This window comes from Prionailurus bengalensis, chromosome A1 (genome assembly GCF_016509475.1).
Source record: "Prionailurus bengalensis isolate Pbe53 chromosome A1, Fcat_Pben_1.1_paternal_pri, whole genome shotgun sequence".
Classification (NCBI taxonomy): domain Eukaryota; kingdom Metazoa; phylum Chordata; class Mammalia; order Carnivora; family Felidae; genus Prionailurus; species Prionailurus bengalensis.
Window position 1 is genome coordinate 176,605,389 of NC_057343.1, and position 26,208 is coordinate 176,631,596.

The 26,208-nt window shown below is 51.9% G+C and overlaps 1 protein-coding gene across 2 annotated transcripts in view; it reads right to left on the reverse strand.

Annotated features, from left to right (window-relative positions):
* Nucleotides 1-4,011: 4,011 nt before the first annotated feature.
* NSG2 (neuronal vesicle trafficking associated 2) overlaps nt 4,012-26,208 on the reverse strand; it is a 55,108-nt gene continuing 32,911 nt past the window's right edge. Inside the window, exons 3-4 of one of the 2 annotated variants that reach the window (XM_043595668.1) lie at nt 5,238-5,348; nt 4,012-4,318 (exon numbers count right to left, since the gene is read on the reverse strand). In XM_043595668.1, coding sequence (XP_043451603.1) covers nt 4,127-4,318; nt 5,238-5,348 — 303 coding nt within the window. In that variant the 3' untranslated portion in view covers nt 4,012-4,126. The remainder of the gene's footprint in view (nt 4,319-5,237; nt 5,349-26,208) is intronic. The other variant, XM_043595658.1, reaches the window with a different exon arrangement.

Here is a 26,208-nt window from a genome sequence, read left to right on the forward strand (position 1 = left end):
TGCTCTTCCTGCTACTGGGGAGCACTCTGCTCAGTGGTGTCTTCTCTCCACACTCATAAATTCTCACCATCAAAATGCAACTCGTCCTTCAAGGCTTACTTCTTTTATTTTTTAATTTTTTTTTTCAACGTTTATTTATTTTGGGGACAGAGAGAGACAGAGCATGAACGGGGGAGGGGCAGAGAGAGAGGGAGACACAGAATCGGAAGCAGGCTCCAGGCTCCGAGCCGTCAGCCCAGAGCCCGACGCGGGGCTCGAACTCGCGGACCGCGAGATCGTGACCTGGCCGAAGTCGGACGCTTAACCGACTGCGCCACCCAGGCGCCCCATCAAGGCTTACTTCTAAAGCCAGTTCCCCCAAGGACCCCTGACTGACGCCCACACTGTCACGCTCTCCCCTCCACCCTTCCTTCACACCTTCCCTTCTGTCTTATCTCCCTGTCAATTGTGTGCCTCTCCAGGGAGCGGTTCCCAATGTCGGTGAGTAGGTTAAAAAGTGTGCCAAAGCCACAAACGGAACCTATTCTGTGAACCAAGGTGCTGTTTTATCACGACTTCCTGTCTTCCCGTAACTCTCCATCAGCTAGCAGTGCTCAAAACCCCATCCTCCAAACCCCAGAGCTGCTTTTCCCTGACAAGCCCCTCTGGTTAACTGTTCTAGAACGAATCCCCCCATTCCTTAGGTATTGTGGGAGGAGTTAGGTAGCCTCTTTTTTGTTCTGCTGGGGAAGCTGTGACTCCACCAAGAATAGCACATGGCCCCAGGGTTGCCCCTAAAACCAGAAGTGTCTGTCCCCCGTCTCCTATCTGTCATCCACTCCCTTCTTTCCGGTCACACACTCACAGTCTCTTCCTTCCAGAGAAAAGATGACTTTGGCTTATTTTTTGAGGCGATGGAGTGGCAAATCCATTTATGACACAATGTTTGAACATGTGTTCATTAAGTCTTCAGTTGACTTTGTGTAATTGAAAAAAATAGCGGGTGTTTACACGTTGGCCATATGGTCAGCCTGCCTCGATGACTGGGATGCCAGCCCAGATCCCTGCCCTGGCTTCACGGTGCCCTGAACAGAGGCTGAATTCCAGGGCTCTGTGGGTGCGGGTAGGGTTGTCTAATGCCGGAGCTCAGCAGCCTGTGCAACCCCAAAGGCAGGAGGCCTGCTATCTTCTTTCCCCTTCCCACCAGGCATGCATGAATGGCCCCAATCCCCAGTGTTAGCAATGGGCTTGGAGCCTCAGCTTCCAACTCTGCCCAGAGTCAATCCCGGTCTCTCCCTCCAATATCTGGTCATTCAAGTTTGAGAAGAACCATGAACACAAACCACAAACCACCAAGCAAAGTACAGGGATGAGCAGTTACTGCCCAGGGGCACCGTGGTTAAGACCCCAGTACCAAAACCTGTGGGTCAGAATCGTGGCCCGGCCATTTCTTAACCCCATGGCCTGGTACAGGGTGCTGCACGGCTCCGTGCCTCCACATTCCTCGATCCCAAAGTGGGGAGGACGATGTCGGCATGGCGACAGTGACGCCAACAATGGGGGGGGTCCTTACCTCATGGAGCTGGTGGAGGGTTATATGACATGCTTAGCACCCGGCACGCAGCAAAGGGCATCCATGTGCTGGTTATTCTTTTGTTTTTCCTTAAGATTTTTTGCTTTTAAGTAATCTCGACACCCTACGTGGGGCTCCAACTGGCAGCCCTGACGTCAAGATTTGCATGTTCTACCAGGTGAACCAGCCGGGCGCCCCACGTGTTGGCTCTTCTTAACCTTACCCACTGATGCCAAGCCCCAGCGGAGAATGAGCCGGTTTGCTTTTGTGATAGCTGTGACTCGACTTTGGGGGGAATGAACTATAACCTTGACAGGGCTGCTCAAGGTCTTACAAAAGCAGGCTGGCGGGGGGGGGGGGGGGGGGGACAAAGGAATCACACGCACCTGGGTTCGGATCCCAGCTCATCTGCTATGGCCCTAGGGTCTTTATCCCTCTGAGCGAGCCTCAGTCGCTTTCTCTGTAAAATGAGGGTCACCAGCTCCTCCCTGCCGTGGTTATAATAAACCCTACAGCTAATTAGGCAAAGGACCCCAGTGATCACTCATCACCTCCTTCCTCAAGCTGTTGGCTCACAGCCAATGGTATTATCTCAGTGGCATCCTCAAACTTGCCTTGTGCCATATCTGTGCCCATATCCGGGTCTGTCTCCAGACGTCAGGGCGGTGACTATGCATCATTCATCATTGAATGCCCCGTGCCCGGCACAGCCTGGCCCTCCACGGGTGCTCAGCTGACACTGAAGGGGTGAAGGACACTGCACTGTAAGACAAGGGACCAGGTGTATCTCTTAGCCCCAGCTTCTGACCATAGCATCATTTCCGGGCCCGCCTGCCCGAGATTTCCCCCCACAGCCCATTTCCAGCCCCAGTCTAACAGGATACTCTGCCCCCAGAGCCCACTCTGGCCCCAGCATCTTCCCTCCCCCACCAGGCTCACCGAGCCAGAAGACAAAGAAAGTGGCAAAGGGAGGTCAAGACTTTTCAGACACATCTATCTTTATTTGTCTCCTGTCAGAAAAGTTCAAGAGTTACACCAAAAAATACTTCAGCCTCTGCTGCCTACTGACAAAAATACGCCACAAAATTATAAAGCGCTCAGCGGTGTTGCTAGGGACAATTTGTTATCCCGCTTCGATGACAAATGAATTTACAGGTGACTGGAGGGGATGTGGTGGGAGGAGGAACGTCAGATGATCGCGTTTGGCAGGATAGTTTGAGCTATGCCAGTCTTATTACCCGGCTGTTGGGTACGAAGATTTCGGCAACATAGCAAGCCAGGAGAAAATGCCCGTTAAACGGCCTGTCACCGCTTCATGGGGAGACGGTACTGCATCTCGAACAACCAACTCTCCCAGCCCGTTCTGGCCCTGGAGCCACCTGCCACAGCATGGGCCTCCCGGAACCCTTTGCAGGAGAGCTGGGTGGGAGTAGGCACAGGCTGATGTGGTCCCAGGCAGCAGGAGGCCCGGCCAATGCCAGATGCTGCCCCCCTAGCCAGGAGCTTCTGAAACTAGATTGGGGACTTTGGGTGCTTGTCCAACGGCTGTCAGTGCAACAGGTGGGCAAAGGAAGGTCCACATTTTTCAGCTTCTCTGAGGACCGATTTGGCATTGCTGCAGCCCCCATCTTTACGTCTCCCTGGCTGTCACCTGAGGCTCCTGGTTATGACCCTTATCATAAGAAGAACAAACACGAATTTTAAAATGTGGTCTAGCTTGGCCGAATGTTATATCTGCCTGTCCTGTGCCTTCTTTCTTCCCGCAGCCTCTCCTCTCCTCTCCTCTCCACCCTCGCTGTCTCTTAAACATAGGCGGTACCCACGTGTAGATCTAGAAACACTAGAAAAAGACAGAGAACGTCTGCCTGCTGCTCAGAGTTTGCTTGTATCCATCCCCGGGCTCCCTGGGTCAGCCCGAGCCCTAGCTTAGATTCCCATATGGACAGTTTGTGCTAATTTGGCCAAACACACCGGTGGTGGGAGCTCCTCACTTTGGGTCGTGTGTGTTCCGGGCTTACCAATGCCGAAATCAGCCCTTCTCTCCAGCTAGGCCGGTCCTAACTTCCCATAGTCCTCTCCTGCAGACCAGAGGCCAGCCACACAGCCCCAGCCTGCATCACTCACATTTTCGGTACCTTCCAAACCCCATGCTGAAACTACAGTTTCTCTGCTAAGAAGCCCAGAGGCTGTGCTCTTTACGGCCCGTCAGCGTCTTCCAGATCCAGCCAGTTGACTCTTTCTGTTCATTTTGTTTCCCTTCCTGTTTTTAAATTTTCCTAACAAGTAATAAGCAGTGGCTTTGAAAATATCTTACATGGGAACAATCAACACGAAACATGCCTTTGTACATAATCCTGACTTGGGGACGAATCAACAATACCAAAAGACAAAAAGAAATATCGATTCAGACAACTCCAGTGCACGATATTTTCGGTGAGTTCCCTCCCCCTACCCACCCCGGCCCCGCCCCCACCCCCATATCCCAGGAGTACAGTGGTGTCTTGTAACTGGAGCTTGGCTTAGCCAATGGGGGGGTCCCCCTCTGCACCCCCCACTCTGGCTGGGGGTGGGCCTCTAATGGCCCTGGGTCTTGGGCGGCTTGGGCTCATGGATGACAGCAGCCGCCGACAGCCACGGCCCGATGGCCCGAGCAGTGCTCTGCTTGGCCACACTGTAGTGGCTGATGACCGTGTAGAAGCGGCTTCTGGAATTGGGGTCCTGGGATGAGTAGTAAGCATCCAGAGAGGCCGGGATACAGCGCTTGTGCTGAGGACGAGAGACACAGAGTCAGGGGGAGCTCAGCAGACTGCTTCCAACCCAACCTACGCCGGGGCCCCCCCGTCTGGGGGCCACCGCCACATAGGGTTCTCAGCCAGAGGCCAGGCGATGTCACCTGGCCTGGACCAGGCCACATTACAACTCAGGTAATGTTTATGCAAATAGCTAAGAAAGGGTGTGACTTATAATAGGTACTCGGTAAATGGCAATTTATAAATATTTCTATCACCTGATTTTGCTGAAAAGCAGATTCTGTCTTTAGTGCAACTAATATTTGTCGAGAGCCCATCATCTAACAGGTCCTTTGCTAACTGGTTTTACCTAAATTCTCTCCTTTAAGGCCTCACAAAAATCCTGGGGGCAGGTATTCCCGGAGCCCATTTTGCAGGCAAGAGAACTGAGGCTCAGAGGGGCGAGGAGATGCCCTAAAGCCACGTAGCTGGTTCGGTTTTTCAAGGGAAGGAGCCCAGAGCGGGGTGCAGGGCAAAGGGCCCACCAGTAGGACTCAGGGAGACCTCAAAAGCACCCGCCCCCTGTGCTCGCATCTCTACGGGGCCACCACAGGACCTGGGAATCAGACATCAAACCGGGAAGACTGGTGCCCAGGGCCAAGTTTTCTGTAGAGGGACCAGCCTATCTCAAGCAGGAGTGAGCTCTCCCTGACCGCCAGCCTGTACCCCAAAGTGGGACCACCTCCGGACTCCTGACTCTGGAGAGCACTATCTGGGAGGAAGAACTCTACGGCCTGCCGGAAGGAAGCCAAGTCCTTCGTGAAACTCCTTGCGTGACGCATCTTCCATTTTAATCAGTCTGCAGGGAGGTTGCCTGAATTTGGGTGAGCTTGATTAACCCTCTGACTGAAGCTGGCAGTCACTTGGGGGCCACTCACCTGCCAGAAGTCCCTTACCTTATACACAAATCCCTCTGGGCAGCTGTGGTCATAGGTGAAGGCTTTGTAAACCACCAGGAACACGATGCAGGCGAGGAAAGCGAGGGCCAGGCTGACGAGAATGGTGACCTGGAGGAACACAAAACTGGGAGTCATCCAGCCTCAGCCCACCCTGCCTTCCGTCCGCCGCACAGCCGCCTTCGAATTCCGGAGCTGTAGGCCACGTGGCGCGTCCGAAAGGGCAGGGGCCTGGGGCCCAGAGAACGCGCTCTGTCTCACTCCGTCACTAACCTGCAGGGTGACCTGGAGAAGAGCGCCTGTACTCTTTGGGCCTCCGTTTCCCCCGTCTGCTAGATACTCTCCGAAGCCCCTTCTCGGCCCAAGCGTGATTCTCCCCGTTTACGTTTCCTGTTAATTGTGTGCACGTGCACGGAGGGTAGGGGGGGCGGTGATCCTTAAGCCACCTGTCCCTTCCGGCGCTCCCGCCTTCCTCCACCACCACCCTCCCTACCACTACTGAATTCCCATCTCAGACACAACGGCCTCTTCCACCTCCACTTGGACATGCCATAGGCACCGCAGACACACCGTGGACGCGTTACCAGACCAACCCCCTGCTCCTCCTGCCTTTTTTCCCCAGCTCCACTCAGGCCAAAACCCTGGGAGTCATCCTTGACTCCTTTTCTCATATTCGACATCCAATCTACAGTGGAACTTACTGTTTCTGCCTTCCGACATATCCGTAAATCGACAGCTTCTTACCACCCCGGCCATCTCCAACCCGGCCAAGCCAGCAACAATTCTCTCGTGTGCAGTTCCAAAGCAGCCCCTGACTAGCAGCCTCCTCGACCCAGGCAACGCAGTCACGCACAGTCCTTTCAAAATCTAAGTCAGGGCACGTCCCTTCTCTGCTCAGAAGCATCTAACCGTCTCTAAATTACTCACACTGAAAGCCCAGCTCCTAACCATTATCTACAAGCAAGCTTTAAAAAAATAACACAACGCTAAACAGACTGAGGGCACCATGAGGATTTATCAGAAAGGAGTAAATGTCTACTTTCGGGGTTCCCTCCAGGCTTGCGCTGACCGCATCCCACTCCGTGTACAAAGTGGTGGGGTAACCCCCACGACATTGGGTGCCTCGTGTCACAAGCAGAATGTCTTTTCGTGTTATTTTTAAAAGCTGGTGGCCTTTTGAGTCAGTTGGCCCAGAAATAGGGTAGAATTCCTCTCACGGAGAGAAGATTTCTTTGATTCAGGATAAAAATCAAATCAACCTAGGGGGTCCCCAATCCTATCTCCTTCCCAAACCAGGAAGGACAGAGGGGATGGAAGTCTATGTGGCTGCATGTGTATATCAAGTTTTAGGACAGTGTGCTATGATGATGTAAGAAAAATATATAGTTGGGTCTTGTTCCCAGTTCCTGGCACAGAACTCCTAAAACCCTTGTAATTTCCTAAATGATAGAGTACTAGAAGCATCTTTTGTTCTAATATTTGGGTTTTGTGCCCAGTTCCTGAAATAGCCCAGATCCATAAAGATGAAAGGAGTGTTTTTTAGGATTCATAACAAGTCCCTTTCGACCACACCTGAGTTTATGTTAATGACGGGACTTTTGGAAAATCCCAACGGATAGGGGTCAGTTGCCAGGGAGTCAACCAAGTGATTAGAGGGTTGGGACTTTCGATCCCATCCCCTCGCCCCCCGGGGGAGGGGAGAGATTGAGTTCAATTAGAGGGTTGGAACTTTCGACCCCATCCCCTCGCCCCCCGGGGGAGGGGAGAGATTGAGTTCAATCGCTGATGGCCAGTGATTTCATCAATAACGACTATGTAACGAAACCTCTATAAAAGTCTCAACTGAAGAGATTCAGAGAACGTCCATGTTGGTGAACAAGAACGCGTCCATATGGGGGGAGTGCGACTCATCCTGTACTCCACGCGGGGACAGATGCCCTGTGCTCAGGACCCTTCCAGACTTTGCCCTGTGTATCTCCCCTGGGGGCTGTTCGTTTGTATCCTTCGTAACAAATCAGTAATACTAAGTAAAGCACTTTACTGAGTTCTGGAAGCCGTTCTAGCAAATCATCAAAACCGGAGAGGAGGCTATAGGAGCCCCCAGTGAACGGCGAGTCGGTGAGGAGTACAGATGCAACCTGGGACTTGGGACCCGCATCTGAACTGGGGCAGGCTTGTGGGACTGAGCCCTTAACCTTGTGGGGGGGGGGGGTTTGCACTAAGTCCAGCGGCCACCGTCAGAGTCCAGCTAAATTCTAGGACGTCTACTCAGCGTCCACCGAGAATCGTAGGATTACTTGGTGTGGGAACACCACCGCACGTCTGATGTCAGAAGTGGTGAAAGCATGGAGGAAAAGGTAGCTCTAGATGGTGACATGTGAAAGTCACTTCTAAACTCTCGTCAGCACAGTGCACTGTGCACCCCCTCCGGGTGCACGCTGAACCCTCAGCAGCCTCCTGCCCAAGGTTGGCGTGGGGGAGCGCAGAGATCAGACCAGAAGCACTCGGGTGAGATGTGGAGAGAGCTGGAGATACCAGCAGAGGCTGGAACCTGGAGCAAGGGAGAGATGCCCCAAACCCGCATACACCCCCTTACACACTCTGAAGATAGTACTTGATGAGTACAAGGCCACTAGCTAATGTTAAGGACCTAGGAATACCTGGTCAGCGGATGTGTGAAGTAGACGGAAAGAATTTTCAATGCCCAGATTTCCCAATAGCCAAAGGCAGAAACAGCCCCAATGTCCATCAAGTGATGGATGAAGAAGCACATCGTCTGTCCATACGCATAGAGACGGAATGCAGATCGGTGGTTGCCAGGGCCTGGGGGTAAGGGGAGTGGCAAGTGACAGCTCATGGGAACCGAGTTTCCTTCTGGGGTGACGAAAATGTTTTGGAACTAGGGAGAGGTGGTAGTTTGCCCAATACTGTGAATGCGTTAAATGGCCCCGAGTTCTTTGCTTCAGTTAATATTGTATGCGAATTTTACCCCGATTGAAAGACACATGCCGAGAGTTCAGGTTGATTCTGTCCCTCAAAAGGACCTTAAGGTCCTGCTAGCATCCCCTCACCAGAGCTGCGTGTGAGACAGACCCAGACATGCTTGCAGACGCAGCCACCCACAAAGGGCAGCTGTAGAGCTCATGCGTGGCAAGGTGCATGCAGCACCCCCCCCCGCCACCACTGCTGACCCGATGCCGGGTCTTGGGGAACCCCCAGGAAGCCCCCATCCTAATGTGACCATGTGCGATCCCTGACTGGGCAGAGACAGTCTCTTTGCCTAGCCCAGCATGCGCATCCCCAAGTCAGCAGCAGGTCGGTGAGGAGGAGGAAGCACCGGGAGCTGGAGCAGGGCCCAGCACACCTGCCCATGGGACACGTTCCCCTTAAGGGGACGGAGGCCCTTCCCTTCCTAATGTCCCTGAGTGAACAACCCCCATCTAGGAGGGGCAGGGTGTGATTTACCATAGCAGTCCCAGAGCTGGACCGGTTAAGCACAACAAGTGTTTCTGGAACAAGAAGAGAGAAGGAGGGAGGGGAGGAGGGCGGGAGGGAAGGTCCTGTAGGAATCAGTGCTGAGGCCAGGATTCTGATGTTTTGGGTCAGGGACGGTGGGTCCCGGACATGGGAAATCTTATGAACTCTCTGGGTGATTGTAACGCACAACCAGGGACGAGGACCGCCACCGTAGCATGACTAGGTGTGAGTGGTTCTCAAACTGGCTACCCATTCTTAGAATCACCTGGGCAGTGTTTGAAATAATGCTGATGCTCTGGACCTGCCCCAGACCAATCACCCCAGCGTCTCTGATGGTCGAGTCCAAGCCCCAAGGTGGCTGTCGTGCACAAGAAGTGTAGGGAAGAGTGTGGCACGTAGGCGCTGGGCAGGGTGCCCTATGTCACTGCCAGAGACAAGGGTCTGGCGCTGAGAAGGACGCCAGAAGTGCCACCCACCCGAGGGGCTTTGCTGAGCGAGTCTAACTCCTTCCACATGTTCCGTAGCCCCAGAACTAGGGTGAGAAGAGGCCATTTGAACCAAAGAAGAGTGTGTGTCCCTGTCCTGAATCTTGGTAACTTCTGCAGCTGGAAGCCAGTCATTTCCTAAAAGCCTGTCAGGGAACACAGGGCTGTGAATGAAGCACAGGCCCTCCCTCGGAGCCTCACAGCCTACTGGGTGAGGGAGAGGTGGACAGATGGGGGCGGGCACGTGCAACACAAGGGCTGGCACCGTGAGGGCAGCAGCACGGGGGACTCCTGGGCCTAACCAGTCTGGAAGTGGGGGGCCGGGGAGAGGATCAGGAAGGCCTCCTGGAGGAGGCAACGTTGGAAGTGACTCCAGGGAGGAACGCCAGGATAGGGAAGGAAGAAGGTTCTGAGCAGAGAAGTCGTATCTGCCACGGGGTGGAAGCTGGGACTGTTCTGGAAGCATCACATGGTTCACCGTGGCTGGCCCAGAGGATGCAAATGAGGGAGAGAGGGGTCTGGCGCAACGGGATGGTGGCAAGAGAACAGATAAGGAAGGGCCAGGCTACAACTTGGGCTTTATCTCCAGGGGAACAGGGAGCCCCTGAAGGTCTTAAGGAGGGAAGTGACAGGATACAAATTATGTTTTGGAACGATGCCTCTGTGAGCAACACGGAGGCAGGTTTGCAGGGGCTGGAGGCAGAGAGGCCAGCGATAGCTGATGCGTGAGGCCATGCCCCCAGCGCTGAGACCGGGCCTGGGGCCGTGAGGGTGGAGGGATGGATGTTTTGAGAAGCTCCTGGGAGGTAAGCAGAGTGAGGTGAAAGGGAAGGAGGGAGGGGACTCTGGGGACGAAGGGTGACATTAGGGCTGGTCTGGATTCTTGTGAGCTGAGCAGCATTGGTTGTCGGAAGGGAAATGGGGAGGAGGAGTAGACCAAGGTTCCCGTTGTGGTACCTGGATGAGCTACTCCCTGAGGAGGGGTCTCCACGGGGCATCCGGGGGAGCCGGCCGTCCTCAGCTGGCCTATCCCTTTCTGGCAGATTCGTTAGTGCTTTGGTCCCTACAGTAAAACTCCCAGCACAGAGGGGGATCCCCAGAGAGGACCCCAGAGAGAAGCTCTCACCTCCCCACGAGCACCTCGGAATGTGAAGACCTAACTACACGCCAGGAGTCACTGACTCGATCATCTAGCCTCAGAGAGGCCCCAAAGCCCTCGGCCCCACTTCTCGATGCAACAACCTGGGACTAGAAATAAATCCAGGCTAGATTTGGGTTTCTGCAGGGATGGCATCCTCACCGCTGGGAATACCCGCCGCTCCCCGTCTCCGGGCCCGCCCCTCGCGCGTTCATCCGAGCATCCGCTCAACACACATTGATGCAGGGCCCACAGCGGGCCAACTGCTGCCATACGGTCACCGCCTCCAGAGCCTATGGCAGAGACGGGATCAGATGCTGAACAAGCGAATCACAAAGAAATAATTATGAAACGAGCCCTGAGCAGGACCCGGAATTGTGCGGACCAGGGATAGGGTGGGCCAGGGTGGGAGAAGGGGCTCCACCTAAGAGAGTGGCCCAGGATGAGGTGCCAGCCCAAAGACCCACAGAGAGAGTCTAGGGTCCCAGTGGGCCTGGAAGGAGCAGTGTAGCTGAGACAGGGGACAAGAGGAGAGGCCGCTGAGATGAGGCACCATAGGGCTTTGAGACCAAGGTCACCCTTGTCCTGTCCAGGAGAGGCACTTCCCACGACATCCATCCCCGTGCTTTCAGCTAACAACCTGCTCAGCCTCGCCCCCCAGGGCCAGTCTGGCCCGTCTCTGCCAGCCTCCAGCTCCGGCCACCACTCCCTGGCTCCACACGGTCCCCTCCAGCCATGCCCAGCCCCACAGAGTTCTCCTGTCCTTGTGCTTCTCAGCCCGGAACTCCCGTGTGTCCTTCCTCGTCAGGGAGAATGGCTCCTCAGCCTTTCCGTCCAGCCCCACTGTCCCCTCTCTGCCCGGCTCTGGACAGGGTCTTCTGAGGCTGCTCTGAGGGTGCTTACTCTGTCATCATGACCTCTTCATACCTCTGAACCCTCCGTTTCCCAGGGAACGCTTCAGGCAGTGAGTATATCTCATCTTTTCCTCTGTGCCCAGCACCATGACTCCTACACAGGGGGACGAGTAAACATCTCCTGAACTGGAATGCTGAATCGAATGAAGACCGTGCAATGCACACGTGCACGCACGCACACACATGCACACACACACACACACACACACACACACTCTTCCCCAGACATACACAAGCAGACAGACATGCAACCTGGTCCAAACCACGCTGCGTGTATCCTGGATGGAGCGCTGAATTACCTGCACTTGGCCTTCTGGTCTTTTCCATCCCCTATTCTCAATCCCATCCACTACAGCCCCCACAACACGCGCTCAAACGAAAGCACCTTAACCTTGAAAAGGATCAGGATTTGGGTTGGAATCCGCTAACACCTGCCTGAGATTTCTCCTCAAACTTTCGAGTGTAGGTCAGAGAGAGAGAAGACAAAGAACTCAACACGGGGTATGCAGCTCGCAGTTCTGGCAAAGCCGTGCCAAGACAGGGGCCATAACGACCACCCACCATGAGCCATATGTCCATACAATGACAGTAACAGTGGTAGGAATAGCAATACTAACCATAGGTGCTAAGAGTTGTTGGGAACTCACTGTATATGAATATTGGCACAATTGTAGGCAACAGGTAGCATTATTATCCCCACTTAGCCAACGGGTAAACTGAGGCTCGGAGAGGTTAAGTGACTTGCCCGAGTTCCCACAGTTGGTAGCAGCTAGGTGCAGACAATACACTGAGGCGCCTAAACGGCACCTTGACCTCTCCATTCCAGAACCAGCCCGGTATCTTCCACCTCAGTCAGAAGACAAGGCCTTTCCTGATTTGTCTTCAACATCCCCCCTCGGGCTCAGCCCCCTTCCTCCCACTGCCTGATGCACCCTGACTCCCCCACCTCTACGCTCTTGCACCTGCTGGCCCTGTATGACCCGGATCAGGTAGCTCCTCTTCCCCAAAGTCTTCCCCAAAAGTCTTCTTAGCCCCTCCCCTGGCTGCTCACAGCTCCCTGGCACTTTTCTCAGTGTGCCATAATTAACCACCCCTGGTCTGCTTCCCCTCTTGAGCGGCAGTGTGGAATAACACTTCACATTTCTATTTACTAAGCACTGGTTATGTGCCAGGCACTGTTTTGGGCACTGGATATGGATTTATCCTTGTAAGCCGCCCAACAGCCCTCTGAGGTAGATACATCTTCATTTTTTTGGATGAGGAAACTAAGGCACAGAGAGGCTACCTCATTGTCGGACTCATACAGTTAATTAAACAATACAGTCTGGAGTCTAACTCAATGAAGTATTGGCCCGGGCTCTTCAGCCCATGCGATATTCCCCATAAGGCATTTATTTGCTAAATATCAGCTGAGCACCTACAATGTGCCAAAAATAATTCTACACATTGGGCATCCAATGCCAAGGACAGGGGAGGTCCCTGCTCTCATAAAGGTTACCCTTTTAGCGAGTTTCTTCTTGCATAAAAGGGGAACAACAATAGTTTCTGCCTCTCAGAGGCTGGAGGATTACATCAGATAATGCGAAGCCTTGGAGTGAGTTGAGCAGTGGCCCCCCAAGAGATACGTGCATGTCCTAATCTCTGGAACCTGTAAATGTGACCTTATTCGGAAATGAAGTCTTTGTAGGTACAATTAAGTCAAAGATCTTAAGATGAAATCATCCTGGACTATGCAGGCCGGCTCTAAATCCAAGAGTAAGTGCCCTTCTACGGGACACACAGAGGAAGACGAACACCCAAGGAGAAGAGGGGTCATTTGAATACAGAGGCAGAAACTGGAATGATACCCTGGTGAGCCGAGGGACAGCTGAAGCCACCAGAATCCAGAAGAGGCAGGGAAAGACCCTTCAGAGGGTGCGCAAGCCTGCCTTGATTTTGGACTTCTGGTCTCCAGAACCGTGAGCCTAAATTTCTATTGCATTAAGCCACACGGTTTGCGGTAATGTGTTCTGCCACGGCCACTGTAGTGCCCTCCCACAGTGGCCGGCCATGCTGCACCTGGGAGAGCTCCTTGATTTCTCCCTGTCACCTGCCACGTTCCTCGGCGTGTTCTTCAGAAGCTCCGGCCACTCGGGAAGACCGTCACTTTTCTCAACGTGTGTGGCTCTGGTGCGCTTTCTCAGCCCTTCCCCCTTTAGTGAACTCCTAGTCATGCTTCAAAACCCAACTCACAGCACGTTGCCTTTGCTGGCAAGCCTTCCCTTGCCTACTTGTGCCCTCACTACATTTTTTTTTTCCTGCACCACTTAGCGCTCAGCTCCCGTACCGTACCACGGTTGTCTGTTCTCTTGAGTGTGTGTCACGGGGGCAGGGACCTGATCTTGTTTGTCTCTTTGGCCCCAGCTTCCAGCTCACGAGCTGGCACGGGGTACGGGGCCAGGCGGATGCGAATGCATATCCCACATTCCCTACCCCACACCCCCTTTCTCATTTTTTGGCACAAAGCACTGCCAGCAGCGAATTTCCAGGGCCCTTCTTAACTGTTCTGCAGCCTTGCAGGGTGACTGGATACAATCACTGCACGAGGTCGTCTGCAGTCGTTTGCCTGCTGCTGGAAGAATTCTTGGTTGCCCCTGAAGCGATTTCCTTGCCTGTCTGCTGTGCCGGTCAAAGATGAGAGGCTTCCTTCAGATGGCTGGGAGGACAGACCCGCCATTCTGGGCAGTGTCCACGAAGTTCTTTGGAGGGGGTGGGGGAATCCCAACCCAATAGGGTTCTCACCCTGCATCTGTCTCTGGTGAGCTGTGTGATCTGGGGCAAACACTTCACCTCTCTGAGCCCGTTTCCTCATCTGTTAAATGGGGACAAATATCCCAGCCCACAGGACCGCTGGGAGGATTAAATGAGATGACGCCTGTAACGTTGCCTGGGGCTGTCCTGGTGCTCAGGGAGGGCAGGGAGGGGGGGAGCTTAACCAATAACAGCAATCACTTACCGCCTGTGCAGTACTGTGCTGGGTACTGTGTCGAGCACTTTTTGTGTATTATCTTTTAAAATCTTTCACGGTAAACCTACAAGCCCAATTATTACCCACACTTGACAGCTGTGCAAACAAAGGCACAGAGGCACAATGTAGCTGGCCCCAGGCTACCTGGTTATTGAGTAGCGGAGCCGGATTGGAAGTCTGGAATATTTGATCCTGCAGTTCCCCCCGCCCTAACCACTGCCTTTTGGTAAACATGTTTCTGTCCTGCTGCTGCCTTGGCTTGGAATAGTGCAACGAAACAACAGACAGCGCGGACTCTAAACTTGCTAGGGGTATGTCACCTAGACGTGGAAATCCCAGGAGTTAGGAAGACAGAGGAGAAAAACAGAACCCTTCCACCGACTGCCAAGGATCTAAGATCCTCATTAGGGCAGGAACCATGAATTTCATTAACATTCATGTACTAGAGCCTCGCGGCATCACAATGCCCAATAAACCGCCCTTTTTATGAAAAATGCAAACCCTGGAAACCTCAAAGCAATCTAACCACTCACATCGGGGAAATTAAACTTTGTGGGGACATAAAAACGGAGCTGCCCGACACACATTCATCTTTTTGCGTGTGACAGCTGGAACCTCCAGAGACGGAATTAGGCCACCCGGTGCCTTGCTCCTGGCTCGGTCCCAAAGATCCTGACAATAGGCCTTGAGTGGAAAGTGCGAGGGGATGGTAGCTTCCATAAATTCTGCCCCGGTGACATTCTGGTTCCGCTAGCCCTCTCCCTAGCACCAAGCTCTAAACTGGAGTAGAGCTTTAGAGCCAGATTGTCTGGACCGAAAGCCCAGCTCTGTCACTAACCTGCTGTGTGACCCTGGGCAAGTTGCTTGCCCTTGGGAATCCCTGACCTACTTGTCTCTAAAATGGGGGTGATACTGATGGCTACCTCATACTGGCTATTGTAAGACAGCATGTGGTAATGCATGAAGCCTTCGGGATGGGCCCCGCCTGTGATAATGAGCTTAGTTAGCACCCATGGAGCACGTACATTTCTTGTCCTCAAAACTCGGTGGGGAAGGTATTATCAATGTGCCCATTTCACAGATGGCAATGACTTTACATATGTGAAGGCAGAGTGAAGAGTTAAACTCAGGTCTGCCTAACTCAGAAACACAGCTGCCTTACCATATGCTATACTGCTGATAAATCTATAACTTTGTTACAGTTTATTTTTATTCAAAGCGCATGGCACCATTATAATAAGAACAACATTGGAAATCCAAGAGGAAAACACCCATTACAATCGCGCCATCATCTCAAGTCTGTTTTTACACACTTGCTATTTATTCTTATCAACACGCATCCCCGCATAAATCTCGATTCCTTCCACTTCTTCCCATTTTACCCATTTGTGGCCCATCCAACTTCCTGTGATCACATAGAAAGCATCCTCACATACCGAGTCTGACTCCTCCTTGCCCAAGGCAGACCTCCACTGTATCTATCACCTGCCGAAGGGCTCTGAGTCATTACCCTAATCCACACAAAACCGTCACGAGGTACAACCAAGATGAATAATGCAAAAGGCAAAAGCACCATGTAAATGCTAACACTCCTTGCGGCCGTCACTGTTGCTGTTATAATCGTGCAGGATTAGAGCTGATTTCGGTCCGGGTGTTTCCTCGGCGTGAGGACCATCGGGTGTTCCCCTGGGCTGCCCTCACCTGTGGCCCGTCCTCCCTGACTGACAGGGCGATGGCATCTGTCTTTGGGCTTCCAAGGGCCTGAGGGTCCTACTGGTGATTCTTGTCGCTGGGGCAGAAAGGCACCTCTGATGGGGGGCATCCCTTCTCTGGTTTTTCCTGCCTTCCCCTCCCAATCCACCATCCCTGCTGGCCCCCAAAAGGATCTTCCTAAATTACCCCTCAGCGCATTTTATCGTGGGGCTGAAGATCCCATCTCAGCCTCCGGCGAGCCTGACCTCCTGTCCCGACACAGTGCGTCTACGATTTGCTGAGCATCAGAACCGTCTAAGGAGACTGACCGGCTGCAGGCTTCTGGGCCTCACACCCAGAGACTCTGGTTCCCTCCATCTGCCCTGACACCCAGAAACCAGCATTTCCACGCAAGCCCAACAGGTTGGGACGCAGATGGCCTGGAAACTGTAGTTAGAGCAAGGCAAAGACCAAAACTTTGTCCGGCTTCTAGGAGAAGAGAGCAAGAAGCTCACATCCTCGATTGGCAAGTGCTCGACACGTTACGCATACGAGCTCGCTCAGTCCCAGCCGGCATCCCAGAGAGTGCGTATGGTTGATGCTCCTGCTTTTCAGACGATGAGCCTGAGCATTGCAGGCACTGGGTAAGTTGCCAGAATTCTCCAGCCCATCAGTAGTGGAGCGAGATCTAGAAGCCGGATCTGTTGAGATCCAAAACACATTTTCTTTCTTCAGCACTGCCCTGGCCCCTGTGTTCCTGGCCCACATCACCAACTGCTACGGCCCCAGGAACCCTCACACACACATGCACACGCACACACTGATGCACACAGGCAAACACACACACACCAACACAGACACACATATGCACACCAACACAGAGATTCACAGAGACCTACACACGGACACACACACACACACTCCCTCTCTCCCCCTCTCTCTCGCCCTCCCCATTTCCCTCCTTACTTCCTGAAAGTTTTAGACTTCCTGCTACTGGCATGACTTTCCACTCCCTTCCCCCTGGAGGGTATCTCACAACACACACCAGGAAGCCTTCCTGGACCTATCCCTCCGGAGGGACACCTCTCTGAAGCTCCATGTGCTGAGTCCTGGCCACAGTCACTTACTGCTCTGTGTTTACACGACTTCTTGTTCCAACAACCCACCCCACCGGAACCACGAGCTTCTCCAGGGCAGGGGCTGTGCCTCAGTGACCTGCCCAGTTCTTGTTCCGGCCCTGCCACAAAGAACATACGCGTCAGCTTTGAAGGACTCACACCCATTTGCTTCAGCCACAGCCAGAGCCAGACCCCAGAGCAGGGCGGGTCTCCTCCACCCAGGAAGCCCTCCGTGCACATCACGGCCACCCTCAGACGCACACAGCTGTCTCCCTGCATCGCAGCCGACCTCGTCTAGACGCAGCCTGCAGCCGTATCTCCATGGAAACACCGGCCCTGCAGCCCAGATAGCCCATTCCATTAAGCTACTTTCATTCCTCAATCCCCTTTCTTGGCGGAAGAGTTGATTTTTAAAAAAAGGAGAGAGAGAATCAGGTCAGCAAAACTGGTTTGGGAAATTAGAAATCATCCTCTGAGCTCCGAAGTGTGGCATTGCTGGGAACGCCAGTAGGGCGTTTCTAAGCCACATAAGCTACCCCACGTCTTCCCATAAATCTTGCAAGGGTGCAAAAGCAGGCCTGCCATTGCTACAACAGCCACACGGCAGAGGGTCCTCGGGCGGGGGTCAGCTGTGCTTGGGGGAGGCAGCAGCTCGGCTGTCCCATCTTCTCTTTACAGAGACCGTCACCCTTGGAAAGGTCCACTTGCAAGGCTGGCGCTTGGCTGGTGTCTGGGAGCCTGCGCATCAGGAGGGCCCCGCCATTCCCAGACCTAAGAAGAGTGGCTCACTGTGCCTTAACTGTACACATCACATGGGTTGTGCTGAACACCGGCCTTCCTTCGGGGGCTCTGGAACTTGGGTACGTGCTGGGCGAGGGGTGCCGATGCGACCAGCTCCTAGGAAAAACCCTGGGCGCTGAGTCTCTAACGAGTTGCCTGGTAGACACCACCTCACGCATGTCACAGCTCACTGCTGGGGGAATTGGGTGTGTCCAGTGTGACTCTGAGAGGAGAGGACTCTGGAAGCTCGTGCTTGGCTTTGGACTTTGGGCTTTATCCCATGTACCTCTTTCCTTTACCAACAGCGTTTTGTATCCTTTCGCTATAATAAAGCATAGTGCCGAATACAGCCATACCCTGGGCCCTGCGAGCCCTTCAAATGAATCTAGAGGTGGTCCCGGGGACCTCTGATACAGCGCCCCTCACTGTCCCCCTTTCTGGTTCCCCTAAAGGAGAGGCATCGTGGATCTTATTTTTCAGAGCCCAGCAGGCAAATCTATGGACGCTATGTCTTCAAAGACGGGCCCCAGGTTCCAGCCCGTAATCTTGCCCTCCCTGCCCCTCTGAGTTCAGGCCCCACGAATATCTCTTCTTTTCTTGCTTCGTGGATCATGACAGGGTAAGGGTCTCCACCTTCTTGCACAGGAGGAGTCTGAGCCATCTCTTCTCCCGTCTGTACCTCCTCTCCCTGTAGGTGATCACTGGGTCAGCCTGACGTTAGGATTTGGGAGCAAACGCTCTCTCTCTCCGATCTCCCGGCTCATGTTTCCTCCCTCTGGTGAAGCATCTTCCCTCAGATGCTTTCGATTGCCCTTTCCTCCGACCGTAGTACAAGATCCCTCTTTGGGGTGAGGGTGGGCAAACCAAGAGGAGAAGCCAGTGACTCTCTAGGCCTCCCCCCAATAGATACAAGCCCACTCTGCTCATGGAAGAAGCTGTCTCTCAGTTATCGGGTGTTCACCAGGAGTACTTTGCCTCCTAATGTACGGACATCCGTGGCAGGGAGCCTCGGAAGGAAAGAATGAAAAGATTCTGGCACCCAAAACTCTTCCTAGCTCTGGTCAATCTACGGATGTGGGTATGTGGACTGACTCCACAGCCTCTCGGCCCATTCAAGATGCTCACCATTGTCAAGTTCAGGTAATACCTAGAAGCTGAGCCTTCCCTCAAGGCCCAAATATTCTCGGGTCAGCCGGAGATGTTTCAGTGTGGCCTCAAGGTGGAATATTTTTCCATCAGTCTGTTCTGTCCTGATGAAGAGAGAAAAGTGCAGTGGTGGTCCCATTTACACGTCCCCGGCCTCAGCTTTCTCATCTGGAAATTGGGATCATAATAACTACCTCGAAGCCCCGGGGTCAGGGTAAAATGAGATCACTATGTGAAAATACTGAGTACAGTGCCTGTCACGGAGTCAGTGCCCAGAGATGTCCATCCCCTTCTTAGTCCTCATCAAGGATCTGGGAGGAATAAACATACCTCAGGATCTAAAATCTTATTTCCTCTGACTGCCCCACAGTCCCACGCTTTGAATGGTGGTTTGTCTGTTTGTTTTTCATGCCAAACAAACTGCACTTATTGAATGCTAATGAGTTCATTCTCTTATTTTTAGATTCCTTGGACTGAAGGACAGACCTGTGAAGGAGAGATAAGCGGAGTGACCCAGACAAAGACCCATGATGTTTTTGTAGGTCTGTTTGCCTAGTCAGAAGGAAAGAAAGTGTTTGGGTCTTAGGAAATACCTGGCCAAGACTGAAGACGGCCATCACTACAGGCCAGGGCTGGTCTGAAGCCGGTGCAGACTCAGAACGGACGTGCTCTCTACTTCCAGCTCCTCCCCCTGCTTTTTTGCATGACTTTGGACAAGTTCTGCGACGTCTCTAAGCCTCAGTGTCTTCATCTCTAAGACGGGCGTTACAATGATTCCTAGCCCACAGAAGCACTGAAAGGTGCCGTGAGGTGATCCAGATCGGGTTAGCTTTGCTCTGAAGCAGTACACATTCAGCAAATGGCAGAATGATTTCTGTCACGTTACCTCTTGGACAGAACTGCTGACCCTAAAATGGTGTGATAGGCCTCGAGAGTGAGCATTCGTTTTGTTCACGCCCATATTCTGTTTAATTCCCCTGCCGGGGTCAGTTCCTGGAGAAGGAGTTGCTTTTGTTTATAGGCTGTGCTTCCATATCCAAGATGATTGCATTGCAAAGGTTTAAGGGGGACAGTAAGAATTATTAAACACAGTATAGTCGTTTTAACCTCATTTCTTATTTGTAACTTTTAAAACCAACCTTATAAGGTAGGTCTTATCATTTATAAACGAGGAACATAACGGGCTCCTGGGTGGCTCAGTCGGTTGAGCGTCCGACTTTGGCTCAGGTCATGATCTCGCATTTCATGGGTTCGAGCCCTGCGTCGGGCTCTGGGCTGATGGCTCAGAGCCTGGAGCCTGCTTCGGATTCTGTGTCTCCCTGTCTCTCTGGGCCTCCCCCACTCATGCTCTGTCTCTCTCACATGCTCTCTCAAAAATAAATAAACATTTAAAAAATTTTTTTTAATAAAATACATGAGGAACATAAGACCCAAAGACATTAAGTCACTCTCCTAAGTAAACTCAAATAATGAACTGAGAAGCAGAATTTGAACTCAGGTATGATCCCAAAGGCTGGGATCTTCCACTCCTTCTGCTTCCTCTGGAATGGCTACTATTAGAGTGGCTGTTTGGAATACAAAGGTCTTCTCCATCCCTAAACCAAAAGGATTGTATTATTACACTCTTTGGCCAGCTCCCCACAGAAGCCCCCAAAAACCCATTAAAAAAACCTATTCTCCTGGGCCCCAATGAATCCCGCTAAGTAAATTGCTTTTTGAAAGGAAAAGGAAAAGGAAACATCTGTGGCCTGAAACTTTATATGAACAATAATTCAAGGGTCTTTCTCAGAACCCGGAAAGGGAAACCCCCTATGGAAGAGGTGTAGAAATGTGGACCGAGGTAGAGCCAGGAATTCATTGATGTTTGTAGAGCCCTTGAAAGAGGAAAAGCAGAATTTAAACTGGAACATTCCAAAGCAATTCTTTTCTCAGTTTAATTTGCTATTGGCATAATCATGAGAAAGAAGAAATGAGGGTCGGGGGCCCAGCTTATGTGGGAGACAAACCTCTGGCCTCCTGAAGTATTTTTCATTTCCAAAGTACAAACCATTGTTCGACTTGGGCCAGAGGACGTGAAGACCTCTGACAGGGAGGCTGTTACAGGATGGAGAGGCTGAGGGCTTACTTCACAAGGTTGTGCCTTTCTAAGTTGACGAATGAAACACAAACACAGAATAGAGACATAAGAAAGTGCATCCTTGATCCAAACAACCTATTAGGATGCAAGGAGTCAGCATTTCCTGGTCATCTACTATGTGCAAGTACAGAACAGCCAAGCAACATAAATGAGAGAAGAGGGTTGGTGGTGGGCCATAGGACTGGGTTAACTGAGGTGGGGGGGAAAGGCCACATCGACAGGGGACAGCGGCAGCTCAGACCCAGGCAAATGCCGCCAAGGACAGGAATGAGGACCTATTACAGCTGATTTTCTGCTTTTTCAAGAAAAGACGGAGATTCTGAACTTCAAGTGAAACATCCCAATTTTCAAATTAGGGGCCGCAGGTGCAAAATTATGTTTTCTTTCATTGCTCATCTTAAATGTTCCAAAGACCTTATAAAATTGGCCTTTGCGGCCCTACTTTATAGGAAATAAGTTTCCAAAAGTGGTTGGGTCAGGGTCAGGTAGCGACAAAGGTTGAAACGAGGACTTGGCCCCTGGAAGGATTCTAGGAGGGAAGGGATGAGGTCCGAGGTGAGCGGTTTGGAGCTGAGTGGAAAGCCAGCTCCCAGGTGGCACCATGAACACGTATGACCAATTACTGGACAGGGCAGGGGGCTGGTATTAAAGGGCTCTGGAGCATGTGTCCACAAAACATCTCCAAAGAGGCCTAGCACCTTCTACCACAGTGGATGCGGGGGATGTGGGGGTGTGGAGAAGACGGACCTGACATTTATTGAGTATCTGCTACGAGCCAGGCCCTGGATTTTGCACGCATCACTCCACTGAGTCGACACAACGACTGTTTGATGAAGATATGACTGTCCCTGTTTTACCGAGGTGAGGTGAGGGGACTTACCCGGGTCACACGGCAAGGCCAGGTCAAGGCCTGCTTTCTAACATGTGCTGGGCCGGGCCTTCTTCCTGCCTGGGCTGCTGAGCAAGGTGAGTCCTGGAGCAACCTTGTCACTCACCAGCATTTTGTAAATAGGGTCCAGACAAGGAGACGCTCACAAATCTGGCCAGGGCTCTTTTGCACAAGGTGAAACTCAGGAAATTAAGATGTCACACAAGCCTTGCTGTTTCCACAAGGAGTGATTGTAGCTACAAATCTGACCCAACATGCAGGCAAAATGGGCTGTGGGCAGGTAGGTAGGTCAGGCGCTTTATTTACTGCGGCCACGATTATGATTTTAATTTGGTGTGAAGGAAACAAAAGGCTTCTGAGGGATCAGCATACAGGTGGCACGGAAGTTCAGTGTTGGCTTCGCAGAGACGGGGAAGCAGGGGCTTAAAAGGGAAGCAGTGGGAGGTGGGAGAAGGAGGTAGGCTCAAGCACCAGACTGGCCTGGGATCCGGTCTCTGCTCCACCATCTCCTGGCTGTGTGACCTTAACCAAGTAGCGCCACCTCTCAGAGCCTCAGTCTCCCATCTGCAAAAATGGGATTATCATGCCAGCTACCTACCAGCCACATTGGAAGGACTCGCAAAGACACTGGATGTAAAGCTTCCAACAACGCTGAGTATCATCACTGTCGTTATTACTGAAATACATTCCCGAAGCGGTCACCCGTAGAAGCAACTGCTTCACTTCCTGTCACTGAAATCGTCGACGCTTAGCTGTACCTCTTAATTTCATCAGAAATGGTCTGGTGAGTCAGAGCCTTAATTAACTTTTGCACGGTGTTTTTGGGGCAGGGATCGCGCCCTTGCATTTCGCCCGTTCTCCCTGGCTCCCAATAATGGAAGTGCATGTCCCTCATAAATTGTTCTGACTCTACAAACACGAGCCCATCACCCAGTAGACACACAAAGTAGTGCACACAGCCAGCCTGCAAGGCCGCAGAGAGACCTCTCCCCAGCAGCACACTAAAGCAAAGGCTTGGAACCTAATGAAATTACCTTCCCTCTGCCGAGTTCCCTGCGGGGATTGCAGTCTGGGCTCCTGTTTGTGTGCTCATTCGGCTGTGACCTCAGGCTTTCCCCTCTCGGCAGTCCCTCCCCGGTAGGATGAGTTGGGCATTGTGACCCAGAGTGAAGGGTCATGTCCTTTCCTATCCGCCGCTCTTTGCAGGATTGCAGAAAACCAAAGGGTTGGGAGTGAGGTTCAGGTCAGGGCTGCTTCCCAGACGTGGAAATCAAGCAGGGCAAAAGACGCAGAGAGTAGGACGTTGTTAACAACAGGCTCCGTGGCTGAGTAGTCAGTGCGACGTTCGCCTGTGCCGTCTTCTCCTTGAGAGTCCCCAGCCTTGAGGATTCATCTTGGCAGCCCCTGTATCTGGCCAGGGCTTGGCTGCAGTAGGTGTTCAATAAATCCGTATGAAGTAAGTAAATGCCACCTAACTAGTTTCATTTGTCTTATTTTTATGACACCCCTCCCCCGCCCATCTTTTCCCAGAAGTGATCGAAAGCAACCTACATGCTACGTGATCTAGTAATCACTAACATTCACTGAGGGCTCACAGTGTGCCAAGTTCTGCCCTGAGTCCCTTACACGGCTTCTCCCCTGTGTCTTCATAACAATCCTTTGTGCCAGGTATTGTTAGGATTACCCACATTTGGCAGATGAGGAAAATAGTAAGGAAGTAAGCGGAAGGAACAAAGATGGGATAAATGGGAGGCAGGTGTTATCACAGTGCCCATACTTGGAGCAGAGGGGCAAAAATCGACTCGGGGTTTAGAGCAGCCTGACCAAAGAAAGGAAGTAGATGTCTTAGAGTCCGGAAGATAAAAACAAACCGCTCGGAAGATGCACAAATGGTTTTCGTCTGACTTGTGTGGCCTTGGGCAAATCAGCTCTGTCTCACCCTCTGTGTCTTCCTCTGTACAAAGGCAGTGCTTACAGTACTGTCCCCCTACCGGGGCAGTTATGAAGGTCCAGGCGACGATAAAGACGGCAAGCCCAGTGCCTGGAGCCCAGAAGACACTCCATCAATATTCGCCCTCCTATATTTTCTCTGGCCTTTTTCCCCATCCACTTATTGAAGGAGGCATCTTGGAGTGTGGGTGTTTAACTGTAAAATCATCGGCAAGGCTGCCCAGCCAGCTCATTATTACTTAAAAAGAAGAAAGGAGCTGTGCAAGGCGTCTCGGGGCTTTTCAAACACGCCTGCTCCTGAATTTCACGAGCAGTGGGTGGCTGAATGGTTTGGTGAGTTCCAGCCTGGGCCCTGCTTGAGATCCACGTTAAATGAAAGGTGCCTCCAACTCCCCATTATGGTGCCGTGCCCTGGGAGGCTCGGGAAAGTCACGCTTTTCCGACATCTCCTGCAGCCGAGAAATGCAATTGATTTTCCTGGCCTCATTTTTCGTGTTTTAAAGAACTATTTCCCCAGGGCTCCTCTGAGAGCTGAAACGGAGAAAAATCTCATTCATATGTTACCATGTAACCTAAAGACTAATCATGCACCCGACAACAGATAGGGGCGGAACACCTAGTCCATGGCAGATCCAGGGCCAGGCACATGGGCCTCAGGGACGTGGACAGCTACATGGTCTCTACCGTCAAAAGAGCCCTTTAGAAGGAAAGCTGTGAGGAAGACAGCACCACGCAAGGAAGCCAGCCTGGAAGGAGAGCGGGAAGAGTGACGTGGGCAGAGAGAACAGCGTGTGTAAAGGCGTGGGGATGTGGATGTTACCAGACGGTGAAAGAGGAAGCTTGATGGGTAAATAGAGGCAAGCTCGAGAAGGAGTATGGGGTCAGACTAGAGTTTATTGGGAAGACAGGAGAGCTAACATGTGTGTAATATCTGGTGTCCGCTGACATGCTTCCATTTGAACATTAAATATTGCTCTGGCAGTTTGCATGGAGATTCGATTGGAGGGGGTAAAATTGGGAGGTGGGAAGACCAGTCAAGGGCTCTAAAAATAGTCCAGCCCTGAACACATATTCCACGAGTGGCTTCTTCAGGGCCTAGCACGGAGCTAGGTAGCTGGGGAAATAAACCTAGGTCTGCTGGGTGCCCGCTGCATTTTGATGCTTTACAAATGTTTTCTCGTCTAAGTATTACTAAACAAGATTGGTGTCTCCATTTTACAGATTAAAAAAAAAAAAAAAAACCTAGCTCAGGGAAGTAAAGAGAGGTGAATCACACTGGGAGCTCCACGGCTGAAAATAAGTGTGGCCCTACTCTGCAGACCAGCGTCAGAGATGACAGAAGGCTCCAACACGAAAGAAGAGACAATGTGCTGTCTCTTCAGAGTGAGATGCTGTAATCTAGAGCCAAAAATAATTCATGTGTGCCTAAAGGGTAAACTGTAAATACAGAGCCCCGAGCTCTATTGGTATTCAATGATAAGTGATGTTGCTTTAAAATCAAATAAATATAAACACATGGAGGTTTTAACTGTATGCCATCATCTCCAGAACATTAGATTGTGGGCCAGGTCTGGTACTTCCATGAATCACCCATACCACCTACCCCAAGGCTTGGGTCACGGTGGCTATTTGGTAAATACTTATTGACTGAATGGGGCCACTTAGAAAAAAATTGCTGAAGGGGGTTACAATTAAGAGAATGACAATGGGTGCATTAAAAAAAAAAAAAAGCTTTCAAAGCTTTAGAGAGGCATCGGGGAAATACAAAAAACAAAACCACACTCAGATATCACCTCACGCCAGTCAGAGTGGCCAAAATGAACAACTCAGGAGACTATAGATGCTGGAGAGGATGTGGAGAAAGGGGAACCCTCTTGCACTGTCGGTGGGAATGCAAATTGGTGCAGCCGCTCTGGAAAACAGTGTGGAGGTTCCTCAAAAAATTAAAAATAGACCTACCCTATGACCCAGCAATAGCACTGCTAGGCATTTACCCAAGGGATACAGGAGTACTGATGCATAGGGGCACTTGTACCCCAATGTTTATAGCAGCACTCTCAATAATAGCCAAATTATGGAAAGAGCCTAAATATCCATCAACGGATGAATGGATAAAGAAATTGTGGTTTATATATTCAATGAAGTATTATGTGGCAATGAGAAAGAATGAAATATGGCCCTTTGTAGCAACGTGGATGGAACTGGAGAGTGTGATGCTAAGTGAAATAAGCCATACAG